The sequence below is a fragment of the Melopsittacus undulatus genome, chromosome 1 (assembly GCF_012275295.1).
Source record: "Melopsittacus undulatus isolate bMelUnd1 chromosome 1, bMelUnd1.mat.Z, whole genome shotgun sequence".
Lineage (NCBI taxonomy): Eukaryota > Metazoa > Chordata > Aves > Psittaciformes > Psittaculidae > Melopsittacus > Melopsittacus undulatus.
The window spans coordinates 127912965-127932045 of record NC_047527.1 but is presented as its reverse complement, the minus strand read 5'-3'; the positions used below and the strand labels follow the sequence as shown (position 1 = coordinate 127932045).

Here is a 19081-nt window from a genome sequence, read left to right as displayed (position 1 = left end):
TGGAAATTCTCCCTGAAAATCTGGAATTTAAGTGTTTGACTGGAAATTACCTTGTCTCTAAAGCACTTTTCCAAAATAAGACCTCTTTTGCAGTTTGCTGCAACTAGCAGCGAGCTGAAAATGCAGAGAAGACAGGACTGCACTGGCTCTAGGCTTTTTTCAGTATATATAAAGTTGCACTTCTGGAATTCTACGAGTGGCACATGAAGCCGTATCTTCCTGAAATCACAACTCACCACAATGAACTTTTTCTCCAATTCAAGAGAAACACTGGAACTAAGAAAGAAGTTTCAAACACACTGCATTAAATACTTGGCCAGTAGTCTTTAGCAGCAGCTCAAAGGCATAATTACAGCATTCACAAATCAGGATTTTCATTTAGCAAAACTGAAAATAGTTCACATGGATGCTCATGAAACTGTAGTTTAATCCCTGCATGTAAAAAGCTTATGCTCATCATAGCCCTGCAGTTCAGGCACATACATCTGCAGAATCATAGAATCAACTAGGCTGGAAAAGACCTTTAAGATCAAGTCCAACCATTATGAATTACTCAGGTTGTGACACATATTACGATCCTTAGAGACAGGCAAAAAAATCAGGAGAGATTTCAGGGGAACCCTGCAACCCCAGCTCAAGCTGGCTTTTGGGCATTGTGGGTATTTAAGAACACAAAGTTGCTGCTCAGAAGCAGTTGCAGAAGCCCATTGCTACATTACAGCCCATATTATGATAGCATGCAAGGAATTACCTCCAGGTAGGCTCATACCTCAGTCCAAGAGTACGAGGATTTCAGTTCAGTTTTAGATTGTGGACTGTGGATCTCAATGGGTTTGTTGCCAATGAGTAAAGGTGAACTTTTCCCTCTCCCCCTAAACCTGATAATAACAGCGTGCAATCTCACTGTCTGCCCTGAAGCTTAAGCCATTCCCAAGTCAGGTGAATGAAAAATTTGCCTGCATAACTCCATAGCAATAAGCCTCCTACGCTAACGGAGAAGAACAAAATGCATTCAGCTACAAAAAGGACAACTGCAACTCTCCTTTCATTTCTGAGCAATATTATTTGTAATACATTCATGCCTCCAGTGCTCATAAGAGATGATATTCTGTCAGCAAAGAGATGCTCAATTAAACAATCATGCAGGACAGGGTGCAGTTAATCATATCTCCAGGTTGCTCTGAAGCAATGGGAACACTGAGGGGGACGGGAAGAGGGAGGAAATGATTCATTTTGTATATATATAGTTGTTCCCCATTGAAGTTCATTATAGCTATATTTTACCAGCTGAATGCTGTGGCTGTGGGTGTGTGCACATCATTCTCACTGCAGCCCCAGGTGATGTCAGCCCCAGAGAGCTGGTTTTCCTGCAGGTGCAGGCAACTGCTTTTCAAACCACCCACAGCCAGAGATCCAGGGGTGTCCCACATGACAGGGAGAAGCTGAAGAGCTCAGACTGCAAAGCCCAGAGTCTTTACTGCAGGATTAAATGGAAACCTCCTTGAAGTTCAGATCTCAGCTTTGTACTAAATCACCCAGTTTGAATGAATTTCTGCTTTCAACTTAAACCTCATAGCCACGGCAGGAAAGGGAAAAACACACCCTGTCAGCTGCCAACGCAGTCAATCTGCAGTATTCAACTCTACTGCAGCTAATCCAGTTGGGAGGACAGAGCCTTAAGGAAAGGGCTCTTACAATGCAAGGAATGTCACCCACAGTACAGCTATGGTCTTTATGGTCAGGTTTTGTTTTATTTTCTGGCAAACTTTTGCATCTAGTACTAAAAGAAAGTACTTGAATAATTAAGATATTTAATTGTGTTCCATCAAAAACCAAAATCTGTGTATCAAGTGGAATGTGAAAACTTTGTTCTTGGGCACGATTCCTGCAGTGTTTCAGAAGACAGTCCGCATCGTTTGGTACAACATCTCCCTACTGCAGGACAGTACCTCTGAGGCCTAATTATGCTGCTGCAACCCAGAGAACTACTTCACATGTACTTGGGTTTTACTTATTTTTTTTTAACCTTTGGTATTTTTTAAACATTGTCTTGAATTCTAACGCAAAAGTGCTCAGAGGCTTTGTGCCTGCTAAGGGTGTTTGCTCCTTCCTCATGAAAGGAATGGTTATTAATTTCAACAGCATAAAGATTTCACATTTGAAATCCCTAGGCTGGACACAAACTAAAAGAAAGGTGATTCTGCATGTGACTATGATAAATGTAATCCAGTAACAGCAACACTTACTTTACCACCATTAAGGGACACACTACAACATGGAATGGATTAAAACCCAACATACATCTTATGATACAAGCATAACTAGCAAGGAGACTGGCAAACATACTAGGTGTCACTCAGGAGAATTCAGCAGTTCTTATTCTGCACCTTGCTTTTAGATTATTGGTCACAATGCAGCTGGCAGATTTACAATTGCACTGGCTTTAAGTGATGACCAGAGAAGCAACATTATAGCCAGAGATCAGTAAAGAACTGGACAGCTTATTTTTCTCTATACTGTACTGGGCACACAAAGATCTAATATAATGTCAACAAGCTTTAGCTGACCAGAGAACTGCTTTTGCAAATAATATTTACAAGCTAGTGAGAAGCTGCTACCACATAAAGGAAAACAGGGCTAGGGCTTTCATTGAGGGAAAAGTGGATATTCCTCCTTGTTCAGAGACAGGATTGTGAAAAACCCAGAACAACACCACAGGCTTTCAAAGACCTTCTAGGTGCTAATAAGCCCCATCATTCCTATTAGTATGTTTAGCTATTTTCAGGTAATTCCCAGAGAAGTAAGGGCTATTCTATGATGGAAGCATGGGAAGGATTTAAATGCAAGATGTTGGACATGCTAATGAGAGTAGTCATAAAATCAGGTATGTCAAAGCATAAGTGGCATTTGGTGCCTATCATCATTGATAGCTAACTTCATGCCCAGGAAGCACTCCCTCATAATGAGTAATAAGCAATAAACTGACCATATTCTGCATGTTAGGGTGGTGAGGTACTGGAATGGGTTGCCCAGGGAGGTTGTGAATGCTCCATCCCTGGCAGTGTTCAAGACCAGACTGGATGAAGCCTTGGGTGATATGGTTTAGTGTGAGGTGTCCCTGCCCATGGCAGGGGGGTTGGAACCAGATGATCTTGAGGTCCTTTCCAATCCTAACTATTCTATGATTCTATGCTGGTAGATAGCTGCATTTCTGTCTGCCCATCCACTTCAGATGCCTTTATTTCTCACTAAAAAAAAGTACATCAGGTACCCTGAAACCTTTCCAGATCCTGTGCAGGTTACACTTGAAGCACAACAGAAAGAGAAACACATTTGTCTGCTATTCCCTCACCACTGACACAGCCAAACAACCATTTGGGGGCTGTTTTCCTTGATTTAGGAAACAGAAGATATGCTGTTATCAGCAACTTATCTACAATGAAGTGTGTCTCCCTAAAGACTTTATGGCTTGTTTCAAGTGGATAGATATAAACTGGGGAGAAGGAGACGGTGAGATCTACTAGTACTGAAACAAAGAGGAGGCGGGCAGCATGGCTCTGGACAAGACAAAGCCATGAGCTGTTAAAATTAGATAACATAATGTAGGAGAAACAGAAAATGGAGGACTGGTGCTCGCACAGTCTTCCCTGGTTAATGCCATAATATGTCCCCACTTAATAGACACTATTTAAATCTACAGTTGCCTTAGGCAGACAGAGCTGACAACTTCTTTACTGTGTCCAGAGCTCAGAAGAGACCTACAGCTAGTGGCTGTACAGCCAGGCAAGCAGCTGCCAAACAGGCAGCAGCAGGTCTGCCAGTCTGTCTTCAGCCTACGCATGGCCCAGAAGGGCTGGCAGCTGTGCCACTGCTTGACTGCATCAGATGGCAGAGGCAGGTGCTCTGGCACACCTGCCCAAGATATTCCAGTCAGGAACAGGGGGACAGCAAGTATTGCACATGCTGAACATGCTAAGCTCACAGCTTCCACCCACAGGCCATACAGTAGCTCCAAACACTCTTCTAGATATCATGCAAAACCTAAACAATATTGTGGCACCTGTAGAGCTGAGGCTAAAGCCTTCTCACCCTAACAAGCTTGCCCAAGTACATCTCCAGAGTCAGAGCAAGAGCACATGGGGTAAGTGGAGTACATGGGAACTGGGTTGTGGGAGCACGGTAAGTTAAACTTACAATTTAGTGATTTATTTTCTTTTTTTTTTTAATACTTTAGAATGTCAGGGTTACCCCTGCAGCCTAAGGCAGTAATGAATTTACTAAAACTTTGATGGGAATCCTACGCAGGACTATTCCTGGTCTAACCATCACTTGAGTGCACAGCAATTATAGTGCTCATTCACCATGTCCACAGTGAATTTTCTTATCCAAAGAAAACTGAATAAAGTGCTTGCTGCAGTTTTCAGTTTCAAGTTTGTCCTCAGTCATTAGCAGTGTTCATAAATTGTACAATTTGAGGGCAGAGGGACAAAGTGTATTGCTTTTTCATTTGATCACTGAAGCCATGCTATATTGACACAAGGACGTAAATAAACCCACATAATTCACTTCCTTCTGAAACCATGAAATTATTTCAACAGTCTCAACTTGTTTGCCTTGAACGTGTACCTGCACACAACAGGGTGAACAAAGATCAGTATTGGGTTTCTGCTCCTGCTGATTTTTCTCCTTCAACTATTTATAGCAAGGATGTCAGAACAAACTGTTTGGCACCCGTCACATGCAGTGCAAGACCATTAGTCTCTATGACAACCTGATCAGAATAAACTTGTGAAGAAGTCAACTTCACAATAAAAATTAAATCTGTCAAACTACAACACCTGCAAGGAATGGGTAAGGAAAGGAAAGGGGAAAGAAGAATAAGGAAAGCTTTTTCTGGCGGGGAGGGAGGAACAAAAAGCCCCAACAAAACAACAAAAAAACAACCCGCCACACCAAACCATGAAATCTTCCTGCCAAAAGGGTTTGCACTTTCCAGGTTTCTTAAAGCAAAGCTGTAATCTACTTCTAAATCTGCCAGGAATTTATAGAAATGTCTTCTTAGAACTGTTTGTCTGCAAGGACTAAGCTGCACTACAACAGACTGTGCAGAGTGCGTGGATCCTGCTTATGCTTCTTGACTATGGGATAAGTGCAAGAAAGAGAGAAGGGCTTGTTTCACTTTTCCTGCTGCCACACACTTGTTTGAACTATGAAAAAATAAGGTTATTCCAGAGCTCAGCTCCAACACAACCTTCTCATATGCAATACCCAGAGAATGCCGGTTGCCTATAATGTCATAGGTGAGTGGTTGGCATAGAGAATCTACATACAGTATACAACAGGGGATAGACTTTTACCTTTATAGAAGAGTACCACGATCTTCTGAAAGGCTTTCATGAAGTGGATGTTGTCGTAACAGTACTCTTGCACCTTCTGGAGAAGAATCAACTCTGACTGGCCTTGAGTGCTGAACACAGCAAGCAGAGGGGCATATTGCTAAAAGGAAGAGAAGGTAAAAGACAAAATGCACATTAGTATAATGAAAAAGGAAATAAACTAATGCAAATTTTTAATGTATGCATCAATTTGATTCCTGAATCCCTAGGTTTACTTGCCAACTGCATTTACTTAAATGCATACAACGCATATACATAAATATCCCTGAGCTTTTGTAAGATGTGCATGCTGTGAGCTAAAATTCAGTACCACTTACAGATACTGAATTTTGTAAAACTAATTTATAAAGTCCACATTTTGGAGTACTGCTGTTTGTACATTTCACAAGGTACCATGCTGCTGATCTAAGAGCGATATTTATTGATGTTCATAATGTAAGACATCCAAGGATGAACTGCATGAAAATATAAATCTCTCATTTCACAGGGGTTTCAGAAGTCCCAGGAAATTGACTTAAATTAAATTATTCCAGATTAACTGTGATCAAGTGTCATGATTTTTTTCTCATTACCACCATCAGGATATCATGACAACCTTTGCTTTGATAAACATTTTCACATGTTAACATTAGCAGCATTAACTGCTAATGTTTTTCTGACAAGACAGTAGCAGTACATCGTCTTTTCCTGGAGTTTATTAAGATAAAAGATAAACAAAAAACTTTCTTGTTATGCAATTTTCCCCCCTCTTATTTCAGCTCTTAAAAATAAAAATTACATTAAAGGACCATATCTTGTTCACTCTTTCTTTAAAAATGACAATATTTCTATCCATATCTCCCCAATTTCCTTTCCTTTTAGCCTGTAACGAGTCCAGCTAAGATTACAGTCTTAAATTTAAGGTAATATTAAAAGCATTTTTCAGAACTGAAGGGAAGACAAATCACTTTTGGTCTGCAGAGCCCCTGGCTAAACATATATGAAGGTTAGTATTTAAATTGTTCTTGCACTGAGCAGCTCAGCCTGTTTCCAAGGCCAGGTTGGAGAGGTCTAGGCTGAGGCACCCCTGCCCGTGGCACAAGGTTGGAACTAGATGATTTTAAGGTCCTTTCCAACCCAAACCATTCTATGATTCCATGATTTGTAATAACACTCTCAATTTGATGTTTTTGTGGCCTGTGTGACCAGGGCTGCAGAAGGATGTGGTGGTAACAAACCACTCGCTACCTCAGCACTGATGGACACATTCAAAAGCACATATCCTTCAGGACTTCCCTACAAGAGGCCAGATCTCGAGAGTTTTACTAAACATGATCCAAGGGAAAAAAATATTAAAAAAAATCTGAAAATCAACTGAAATTTGAAAGGTTGGTCCTGAATGTCTTTTACAAAATAATTATCAGCTATTAATTTTATGACAGAGTGATCAAGGAATCACAGTGCAACTGTAACAAGAGCAGCTAGGTAGGTGGATAATACTAATACTTTTGGAAGAAACTCTGTTACAAAGTAGCTACTGTTACAAAGTAGCTATGAGAAATGACTGGATGTAGCCAAGACCACAGATGAGTTTTTCACATCTGGCAGGTATAGCCACATCTTTAGAAACAATGTTACTGTTTCAGTGAAAGCACTGCAGAACTTCTGCAGGCTCCTGCAGGACTCCTTCTTTTGACCATTTTTGCCCTTGGAGTCTCCAGCTAGTATCTAGGCAAGCACCAGGGAGGCAGCACAATACATACTGCAGTCTGTTTGTTTAATAGCCCCAGCATAACCCACTCCATCCACAGGTTTGTGAAGTGCTGCTGTCTATATTGCTAAGGAATTAATAATCAAAATCCTGTATTTTCAATTTAGATGTAAGATACCTTCATTTTGCCACATCCAACTGACTCCCTTCACATTCCTCTCACTCCACAACTGGTGCAGACTTACAACTGTAAGTTTCACAAGCGTTTAACTGACTCAGGAACCATAAAATTTGCTTTCTCTCACTGCTGGCTGAACTAAGTGGCATCACTTTCCATTGCTCCAGGTTAGGTAACAGCAGGTCAGCAGCTGCAGGGTCATGAAGCTCACACCACAGCCTGCCTTGCAGTACAAACTGTCTGGAGGATTCTCTGCACCCACGGGGAATATCCCTTCTCTGCTCCTGAGGTGGCCAAGGGCTAAGCCTCAGTGTCACAGTGAGGTTACTGGGACAATGAGGAGCTTACCCTGTAAGATTCAGGGTTTAACAGCTTGCCCCATTTCCTCTGCAGTTCAGCTCTCACCAGCCCTGCCATAGGAATGGCACACATCACATTTACTGCACTGGGTATGCCGGTTCATGGCTGCTCACCATCTGCATTAAGAAGCCACCCAATTCAGCAAGGTTTGTTAAGACCTGTGAAGTAGGTCAACAGAGAAGGCTTGGGAGAGTACCTTACCACTCTCAACAACTGCCTGAAAGGAAAACGGAGCAAAGAGGTGGCTGCTCTCTTCTCCCAAGTAACAAGTGTTAGCACAAGAGGTAACAGACTGGATATTAGGAAAAATTTCTTCACCATAAGGGTGATCAGGCATTGGAACAGGCTGCCAGGGAAGTGGTGGAATCACTGTCCCTGGAAGCGTTCAAAAACCATGTAGATGAGGCCCTCAGTGACATGGTTTAGTGAGGGACTTGGCAGCCATGGGGTAGTGGTTAGACTTGACTTTAAAGGCCTTTTCCAGTCTAGTTGATTGTGTGATTCTGTGCCTTTATACATCTTTTCAGGGGTGCCTTGTATAGAGCTTATTAAAAGAAATCCAATAAATTAAAGAGCCTGGTACCCAGATGTCAAAACTTTGGAATCTGTGCTTTGTGAAAGTTATCTGCCAGGTACAGCCATGCAACAATAAATCCCACCACCTGGCATATCCCATGTCAACCATGTATTTATATGCATCTTGATCCATACCACCAGGGTGAAACAATGCCGCAATTGTTTCAGGGCACGTCAACATACAAAGACACTAAGCTCTGTGTTACATTAACAGTGTTAAACTGACTTCTGAAGCTGGCTCACACACTGGGTCAGCTGAGAGCTCAAACTGAGGAATCCAAGATCTGTCTCCATCTAGCCACAGAAGGATGTGAAAAAAATGCTCTTAATTTCTGAGCACTGAAATGTAAACCAGCAACTAGCAAAGCCTAAATTTCTATTTCTACTGCTTCTGTAAAATGTTTCCTCTAAGTGCAAATAGAAAACACCCCATACAAACTCATCTTCTGTTTTTGGAAAGTGGCTGTAGCTGGAAGGATGCCTATCTAATATAGGCAAGATGTCTTACTTCATTTAGGGGGGTTATGTACATAGCTACACATACACTGGGTCAGTGAGATGCACAGGACTATCATCCAGTCAACAATATTTGTACAAAGCCAGCTATGTTTCTTTTCCCAATGCTCAAATACTCCAAAAAGTGTTTGTTGATTTGCCCTGCAGTACTAGACAATAAATCTCAACAGATACTCTATTACAACTCAATAAGATATGATCAATTTTTACATCAAAAGAACAAGGAAAACAATGTCTCTCCCACTTCTGGGAACTATCTCCTCTTTCTACTGCTATTTGGGTCACTTGAAAAGACTTCAAGGCATTCAATTTTATCATCAAAGACTGTACAAGATCCCAAGCGACTACATGTCTTAGATGATTGACTGAGAAACCACTCAGATGAAAGGACAGCAGCTAAACCAACATGGGAAATCCAAGTATGAAGAGGCATCCAATATGAAGAAGAAACAAAATCAAGATTAACATTCATTTAACCATAAAGTACAGCTTGCTTCTGTCCTAGGGCAAATTTCTGTAGCCTTGACTATGAGAGTATTCTCTTGGTCATGGTTCAGCAGCTTAAGAAGAGTAATTCTGCTGAAAAGCCTCTGTTCTCAGTTCAACTGTCTTATACTGCACAATTCCTTCTGACTTAGATGAGGAATACCAACCATAGCAATGACTTTAATGCCTCTGCTTTGTTTTTAGGTTAGGGATGGTGGGTTTTTCCCCTACTTCCATGTCATTAGAGTTTCTGTACCAAGATCTAACTGTGATACTGCAATCTGTCATTTTAGCAAACTACAGCCTGTCTTTCTATGTATTCAGTTCTCTCTCCCACAAGGTCAGTACCTGGGATCAGACAGTAACTACACTATACAATGGACATGCTCTCAAGCCACCTCCTGGCTTATTATTTACAAGTTGCTGAGTATCCAGCTCCCACAGTCAACATAGGCAACAATCATTTCACAGATTCTGAGCTCAGCAGTCCTGCCTGGATCTAACCAGCTCTGTGCAAAACAAGCACAGGTGCCACCTCACCATGCTCCCAAAACTTATTTGCTTCTGGCAAAGACATTACAAAGACAGTTCCTGTAGCCTTACCTTAGTAAGGTTTGAGCAGGGCTGAGTCTCAGCATTTGCTTAGCACTGTCCCCGATGCAAGGAGCTTTTCAGGATCTGACATACCAAGAAAGCACAACACAGATGTGCTCAGGCTGTGATCATGTCAGTTTGCTCTGTTTCTCTGCACTATATGCCTTGGGGTATTCAATAATCTCAAACACCTAAATTTTGCATTCATTTGACTAAAGGAGAAGGGACTATACACAGTACTTGGTGTGCTCAGTGTCAGCCCTCAAAACACTCAATCTCCTGGATTTAAACAGGTAAAAACTTGGCAGCAGTGGAATGTTTTCTGTTACTTCATAGCAGCCCTTCCCCTCTTCACCCACACACGCACCTTTAGATGTTTGAGGGCTTGCTCTGCAACCAGCTCTTCCTTCTTGTTCCATTCCACAGCATTCATGACACAGGTCCACAGGAGACCTATCACCGCTGGCTCTGGCAGCTCATTTCTTTTCATTTCTTCTTTTACATAAAGCACTATCTGGAGCAGGAAATAAACGGCTGTCTTAAACAACATTTCCAATCAACCAGAAATAACGCTGACTTATCAAATATTCGCAGTCATTTACAAATAATACCATGGTATAGAAGTAATAAGAAACAACATTGGAACAATAATAATAAAAAAGAAGCATTTAGCAAGCCTTTTTTGGCAACATTACTATTGACTATAAATTTTGTCCCTCCCCTCCAACCTAACAGTTAATGCAGTTAAATGAAACACATTCTCATCAAGCATAACTGAACCAAAAACCCCATAGTCAGCTGCACTTCTAAATCCAGAGGATGTCTTGTTGCTTTAATCATAAGCAGAGCGAACTGATGAATACATTAGAACAATTCAAAGAAAATCAGAGGAAATCTATGAGATGCTCACATCTGTTCCTTTCTACCTGGTGTTGATTTAAGGTTTTGACTATGATCATATAAACAGAAAGCTGGAAAACCCCACTCTTTACCTCTTTAATTGGGCATTCCTGAGAGAGACGTTCTTGTAGTTCTTTTTGAAGTTCTTTACGAGTCCCCAGTGACTGCTGAACTCTAAGGAAATCTGAGAGCTCTTTTAGACCTGCTTCAGTAAAGTACTTGGCAAAATGGTCCACATTCTGCCGGTTGGCTGGAAATAGTTCCTAGGAAGACAGGAATGCTTTCTGTTAAATAAATGAGCAATGCAACTCTTGACAAAACTGAAGGAACATTTTTTAAGAATGAACAGTGGGAATCACCTGGTAATGCACTTAAAAAAATTCAATGCTTCAACACTGGAAAAGTCAACACTTCATTCATATTGCTGTGTTTCGTTATGGTGGAGGGAAAAAACTATGGCCAGTTATGCCCAGTGCATCCACTTTATTGGACAAACACGCTTAGCTACACACACAGGTAAGTAGCTCAGGCACTTTGGCCTGATGTTGCTACCCTGCTGAGCAATGATCACCACTAATGTATCATTTAACAAAGGCCACAAAATCCACTATGTACTGTTACCATTAACTCCTATAGGCATTGCTAATTCAGACATTGTCAATCTATGACTTACGAAAGTTCAGATACTTAGAAAAGTTAAAACTTAAACTAAACTAAAAACTTAAACTAAAACTCTTAAAAACTGCTACAGCAAATGTCCCATTTTGGCAAGGATTCAATCACATTTGCTTACCATCCTGTTCTTAGTGTCTAACAATGATTTGTGGGATAGAGTTGTTGGTTTTTTTTCACAAACAAGCTAAAGATCCTTAATCTGTTTACTTACTGACAATGAGAGTAAGAAGAAACTTTCATGAAGGCATCTATGCTAGGCAACATCATCTGATGCTTTATAGTTGTTTAATATAGCAGCATGAGAGCCAACAGCTGAAAGTTTAAGTCAATCAAGTTCAAAATAGAAGATGCAGTTTGCTTTTCTCCCCCTCTCTAATAAACAGTGTAATTAGCCCATTTCCCAGCTTTATGTCAAATTATTTATGACTTGGACTCTTAAAATCGAATACAATTTGAAGAGATGAAGGGGTGTGTGAGGCTGCTTCACTTGTGAAAGATTCTTGCTTAGTCATAAATTATTGAGGTAGAAACAGGAAATACTGCTGAAATTCTCCAGGCAGTGCTACACAGGATGTGGTGCATTGATTGGATTATCACAGCAGCAATCATTTTTGAGGACTAGAAAAAAAAAGACATCTTCAGAAAGACACAGGGAGAGAAAGGCACATGATTGATAAATATTCATATATACTCTAAATACCTCAGGGCATTGCTACAAACTCAGAACACAGGTTTTGAGTCCAAAGGCTGAAAGCCTTCCTGCATTGCTCCTGCTAGATCTCCTGTGATCAATGCAGGATCATTTATGCTACCCAGATGGCTGTGCTTTCACTATACTATTTAAACACTGTCACGTTGGAAACTTATTTATAACCCTTTATACCTTGTTATTTACAAAAGTAAAACATATTTTAACAAAGTACATGTCTTCATGCACAGTTGCTGGTGGTGTGTGTTTTGTTAGCAGAGCTTAGAGAAAAAACTCATTTAATTCCCAAGCCCCACATCTACAGTATTTCAGATGGCATTTGACTACAGGAAAAACAGACAGAATGTAAAATCATGTGATATTTAATATTCCTGAACCTGTATCAATGCTACAGCCATAACAATATTGCTGTGATTCAAAATATTTAAAAATTATGAGTCTGAGGGGGAGTTAACATGCTTACTGCAAACTCCCATCTGCATTGTATTTCCTTCTCTTTCCCAAGGAGAAAAAGGGATTACTGAAAATATATTGTACTTACTAGCAATCTTTTATCGAGGTTGGCTTTTCTTAAAGCAGAGGTAACAGAATTGGCATCTTTCTCTGCCATCCATGCTTTAAAAAGCTTAACAGCAAAAGAGGCTGCAATCCCTGTTCAAGGAAAAACAAAAAACATGTTTCAGCAATTTTTAACACAATTTAGAGATGGCTATAAGAATTACAAGGTTAGAAAGCGGTTATGAGAATGTAGAATGAAAATACTTCTTTATGACAATGGAACCAAACACATAGAGCTGAAATGCTCGTTTTTTTCTTTAAAGAAGTATTAATTTCCTGACATATGCTAGATTGCTTGAAAATCTTTTCTTTCTGTAGCACCCATCTCCAGTCAATTTTTCAAAGGTCTACTCTGCAATTATTTTTCCTAGCTCTTCAATTTACAGATAAAGTCCAATGCAAAAGAAAAAATACACATTATATCAGTTATGAAATGAAGGCATAAAATAATAAAGCACAGTCAGGAATAAGAACTAAACCCCTGTATCTTTAAAGGACTTTTTAGCAAGGAATAACCTTGCAACTTTGAGGTAACTGATTGTATTGCATCCTTGTAGAAGGCATATAGTAGCTGGTAGGACGAGGCACAAATACGATTTTAAGTGGAAAAACTCCTTCCCCAAGGCATGACTTAGTATCTTGAACATTAAATCAAATGAACTCTACCTGTATTAGCTTTGGGTTTCCCAGAGGACCTAACAAACCATTCGCCCCACACCACCTTTATTTTCCCTTCTCCTATTTTCTAGAGCAGCAACACCAATGGGTTTGCTCCAGCTTCTTGGCTGTGAGCAGCAAGTGCAAGGAGCTGAAGGAAGCTGAAAGGTCTCAGGGATGGAAAGCCAGCTTATCCTTGTGGAAGGTTTCCTGTAGGCCAGTTATGCTTCTCTACACTACATTTACATCAACATCTACAGTGTTGCTCAGGGTGGATGATAATGATAATTTTATACTATGCTACAGTGGTCGTAATTGTCTGTTTCACCTCCAAACAGTCCTGAATCTCTGAGAGCTAGATGAGACCTACTGGTAGGAAATTGCTTTGTTGTCCTTAGCACTTTATAGATATACATTTATATATAGCACTTTTTATTTATAGGATACATTGACTAAATGAGTCATCAAACAAGAACATAAGAGATTATTCCCACAGCAACATAAACTTCAATAGCACTGTTACGACAGTTTTGGTGACCTTATTTCAAGACCTTAGTTGCAAGGCATAACCCTTAGGAACTGATACACAGAACCATGGATGCACTAAGCCATGACAAGAAAGGCCTACAACAACTACTTTGGATTTGGTTTACATGTTGTACAGCAGGCTCCAAATGAAACCAGCACAATGCAGCAACCTTAAGTATAGTAGGCTGACTAGTCAAGACTCACGAAGCCTGGTCAACAAACAAGGACCTAGGTGTAAATTCCACCTGTAATTTCTGAATCTGCAAACACAGTGCAGCATATCCAAAATGTGCCTATGTGTTCAATACCAAAAGTACTGTCACCAGGCATTGTCCCAGTACCCATGTCCTAAACTCTTTTTCTAGTTTCGGCTTAAAATAAACCAAGTATTATGTCAGTACCCATGTTAGAAGGACGTTGTTCCACGGTTTCACTACCCACATGTTTTCAAACTTAATTTCTAATGTACATCCCAAATTTACATTGGCCATTTCTGCACTCTATTCATGTGCTGCCACTGCCTCTTCCTTTACATAGCTCATCCCTTTTTCTGTTTTTCCTCCACTTGTAGAAAGTAACTTCAGCCATTATTTTCTTGACTAAACCTGTTACCTAGTTTTTTTGCATTTACATTGTTTTTCTAGCTTGGGTGACAATGAAAGGCACACCTAACCCTGATGAGGTTCCACCACTACCCAGACCCTTCTCTCTCTGCTAGAAATATGTCAGCCATCCCTAAAAGACATTTTTTCCCATCTGTAGATCACAGCAAAAGACAACACTGAAAAAGGGTAATCCTATAATGAATTAGGTATTTGCCCTCAAATTTGACAGATCTCCTGTTTGTATAATCTACTCTTGTCTCATTAACAGCCAGTTCTTTGCCAGTGTCACAATACTCATGCTGATCAACAACTCCCTCAGCTCGTCTGTTTCCTCATGTATTTTAACCTCACCCACAGCACTGGTTTTTTGTAAATCAAAGAAAGTATCAAGTTTATTCTTATATTATCTACCTGTTTTAAACCTTGCTCTTTTTACTGCTTTGGGTTTTTTTTCTCCTTTTTCTCCTAATTGTCTTAGCATCTCTAATTATTCTTCAATAAAAGGTCTATTCCAGAATGCTGATTGAACAATCTTTTCCTCACATGCAGATACAGGTACATTTTTAGTATGTATAAACCAAGAACCAAAAGCATATGTAAGCTTCCAACAAAAGTTTAGGGCTTCTAGAAACATAGAATCATAGAATACTTAGGACTGGAAAGGACCTTAAGATCATCTAGTTCCAACCTCCCTGCCATGGGCAGGGACACCTCACACTAAACCATATCACTCAAGGCTTCATCCAACCTGGCCTTGAACACTGCCAGGGACGGAGCATTCATAACCTCCCTGGGCAACCCATTCCAGTACCTCACCACCCTAACAGGAAAGAATTTCTTCCTTATATCCAATCTAAACCCCTGCTGTTTAAGTTTCAACCCGTTACCCCTTGTCTTATCACTACAGTCCCTAACAAACAGTCCCTCCCCAGCATCCCTGTAGGTCCCCTTCAGATACTGGAAGGCTGCTATGAGGTCTCCATGCAGCCTTCTCTTCTCCAGGCTGAACAGCTCCAACTTTCTCAGCCTGTCTTCATATGGGAGGTGCTCCAGTCCCCTGATCATCCTCGTGGCCCTCCTCTGGACTTGTTCTAACAGTACCATGTCCTTTTTATGTTGAGGACACCAGAACTGCACACAATACTCCAAGTGAGGTCTCACGAGAGCAGAGTAGAGGGGCAGGATCACCTCCTTTGACCTTCTGGTCACGGTCCTTTTGATGCAGCCCAGGATACAGTTGGCTTTCTGAGCTGTGAGTGCACACTGCTGGCTTATGTTCATTTTCTCATTGACTAACACCCCCGAGTCCTTCTCCGCAGGACTACAATGAACTTCCTTTTTGCCCAACCTGTAGCTGTGCCTGGGATTGCTCCGACCCAGGTGTAGGACCTTGCACTTGTGCACTTGCATCAGCCCACCTCACAAGTGTGTCAAGGTCCCTCTGAATGGCATTCCTTCCCCCTAGCGTATCAACAGAACCACACAGCTTGGTGCCATCAGAAAACTTGCTCATAACGCAAATTGAATTTGTTCTATGATTTGTACATAAAAATTGTATTTCTAAAATGTTAAGTCTGAAACATAACAAATTACTTCAGTTTTAAAAATTTGAGTTTTCAGATGCCTCTTGTCTTCCCATAACTAGGAACAGACTTTGATTTAAAAATATGGTAGGCAATCACCCTAAGACGTGGATTAGTGCTTTTGTTTGAATTTTCTCCTAGTTTAATTCTGATTCCAAACTCTGTGGTGATGACAGAGCAAAGCTGCAGCTGTGGCTTTTCATCCTGCAGTATGTTGAAAACAAATGTAATGGTTAGCATGCTGCAAATGAGAACATGAAGATAGAATACATTTTAGCTGATATACAGCTCTTTAACAAAACCAAAAAGCTTTTATGAAAACTGTTCAACACTGAACAATTGCATTTACAATTATTCCAGGTAGTCAGTAACTGCAGAGAAACATACTGTTGAGCAAGCATTTGGGAAATCAGGGCCCCAGGGTGGATTCCTAAAAAAAGCTAAATAAAACCCCTTAAAAAACAAAACAAAACAAAGAAAAACAAAAAAAACCCCACAAACCAACCAACCAACCAAAAAAACACACACAACCCCCCCCACCAAACAGAAAAAACAAGGGGAAAAAAAAAAGTAATTTCAAAAAGTCATTGTACCCTAAGACCTTGAGCAACCTGGTCTAGCAGGAGGTGTCTCTGACCATGGCAGGGGGTTGGAACTAGATGACCTTAAGGTCCTTTACAACCCAAAACATTCTGTGATTCTAAGATTGAAAGAATAGTTACTCATTGTATGGCAAATACAAGTCCACAAGAAAGTGCATCAATCACTGATCATTACTGGTTTGAAGGCAAAATAAGGGGTTTAATTTTATTTTTTTCCTTCTGCAATACCCATGTGGCTTGCATGTGTTCTCTGTTCCACTTCATGCTCACATGCACAAGACACTGGCAATACTTGAAAAAATGCTAGTAGGTGAATCTCAGGAATAGATGCTATACTTTACACTTTATAGTATCACAATAATACATATATTCTACATTTTTCTTACACACATGTATAACTTCCAGAAAACATCAATCCTCTGGGGTTTCTTTGTGCTTTTTGTTGCTGTTTTTCCTATGTTTGACTAACCTCACATTAGATTTCATGAAATATGTTGGCTGTTTCTGTCTGTATACACTTCTGCTTTAAAATACCCATTTCCATTGTATAGTTACAGCCTTTGAACGTACAAAGTATGTTGCAATAAAACGCTTCCCATATTAAAGCTAATGGAAGAAAAAAGATCATATAGAAAATTACCTTCTTTGACTATATTGTCAGTGAAGAGGCTTGTTAAAATTGTAGCAGGAAGAGTCCCATTGGCTAACAGGATGCCAGAAAGCATTGCCAGCTTTGTCTGTTCCGTCTCAGTAAAGGCTTTAAGAAACAGCAGAAGCTGTGGGCCAGACAACAACATCAAAAAAATTAATATTTGAGCCATAGGCAATGATAACAAGTAGAGATGAACTTTAGCAGACAGTTTAATTTCTTATTTCTCAAGAAGTCTCACTATAATTAATGGCGCTCATGTCAAAGTCTGCGTGAAGCATGGCAGCGCCATTTCACTAAGTGCTTATAACTTCATTTTCTGTAAGGACGTAAGCATGTGGAATATGGCTTTAATCAGGGAGACAGAGCTTGTCTTCTTTAAATACACAAATATATGTGTAAAACTAAAAGTGCTTGTTACAGGCTTGAGACCCACAGGAATTACAGGACCACAGACTTGCTGACTTCTGACTTCATTACACTGACAGGAGCCTGCCCATTCACATGCTCAGACTTTGGACTAAACCCCACACAGCTGCAGTTCATTTTTTAGCTTACAAAAATCCTTACTCATGAAAACAATAAAAGGATGAGAAAGTTTCCTGTTTTGCTTTTGGGGAAGAGAACACAGAACAATTACAACCAATTTTCTATTGGCTAAAATGAGAAATATATTTCAAGTTCAGACATTCTTGATAAAGCTGACAAAGGACAGACAGGAACAAAAGCTGCTTTAGGACCTCACCATCTCCACTACTAATTACAAGAGGAAACAAACAGCTTGAGAAAAAAAAATCACAAATCTCACTATCTTAATTAAGTGCTAGAAAACTATGTATTTACCTCTTAGAAGTCTAAAAATGGCAATTAGGTCTCTTTTAAATAACTTTCTATGTTAAAACAAATGACTTTAAAGCTGACTTACATAAGGAAAAGGTTGCACAAAACGAGATACTGTCAGTAACATTACTGTTAAATAATAAAAGGAGGCTAGGCAGCAAAGGGCAGCTCCATTTATTGCAAAAAGCTGCTGACGCCACCAGAAGCTCACTTACAAATTTACTGTCACCACAAGAAAAGAAAAGAAAAAAAAAAGAAAGACTGCACACATCCATTTCTGGAGTTTAAAAGGAATTCCCATTTCCTTCTTCAACTACTAGTGCTTTACTCATCTACCTTCTGCTGTCATGACACCATTCTTCCTTCTCCAAAGGAGCAACAGATGCAAGCAAAGCAGAACAACTCATTCTAATGGAAAATTCCCACCCAGTTTCGACATTAACGGTATTTCTCAATTACCAAATCTCACCCATACAAACAGAATAGCACACACGTTCCTGTGCTTGTTTGTTACCATGGACAGTGAGAGCTCTTCAAGAGCTCACCATAAACTGTAAAGCTTTCTGAATGTAGTAACATTTTATAAATCCAGATAGCTAGCAGAGTTAGTTAATAAAACTCATGCAGTGTTTTATGAATAGCTCTGCTCTGTATCAGTGAACATAACTGAAAAAAAACCCCTCATTCATACAGTAGCACTTACATAATAACCTCAGCTTTAAATTACAGCTTACACAGGCCTGAATGATTCAGCCATAGACACATCATTTGGGTTTGTTTTTTAATGGGCTTCAGCCAAATGACTGTAACATGCAGTTTAAGCTTAAAAGAAAAATTATTAAACTATCAAATCTCAAAGTGCAATTTTATTTCAACAAAGTTTGACTCACAACCAAAAAAAACCTGCAGATGAATGGAATTATTATTTCTAAATATATGGACGAAAAACAAGTGGTGTACTGTATTTCCAAATGCAGCA

General features: G+C 40.0%; 1 protein-coding gene across 1 annotated transcript in view; it reads right to left on the bottom strand.

The window, feature by feature from the left end:
- Positions 1-19081, bottom strand: part of BZW2 (basic leucine zipper and W2 domains 2) — a 59824-nt gene that overhangs the window by 3470 nt on the left and 37273 nt on the right. The window contains exons 6-10 of the mRNA XM_005152874.4: positions 17254-17389; positions 12622-12731; positions 10789-10959; positions 10164-10310; positions 5358-5496 (exon numbers count right to left, since the gene is read on the bottom strand). Coding sequence (XP_005152931.2) covers positions 5358-5496; positions 10164-10310; positions 10789-10959; positions 12622-12731; positions 17254-17389 — 703 coding nt within the window. The remainder of the gene's footprint in view (positions 1-5357; positions 5497-10163; positions 10311-10788; positions 10960-12621; positions 12732-17253; positions 17390-19081) is intronic.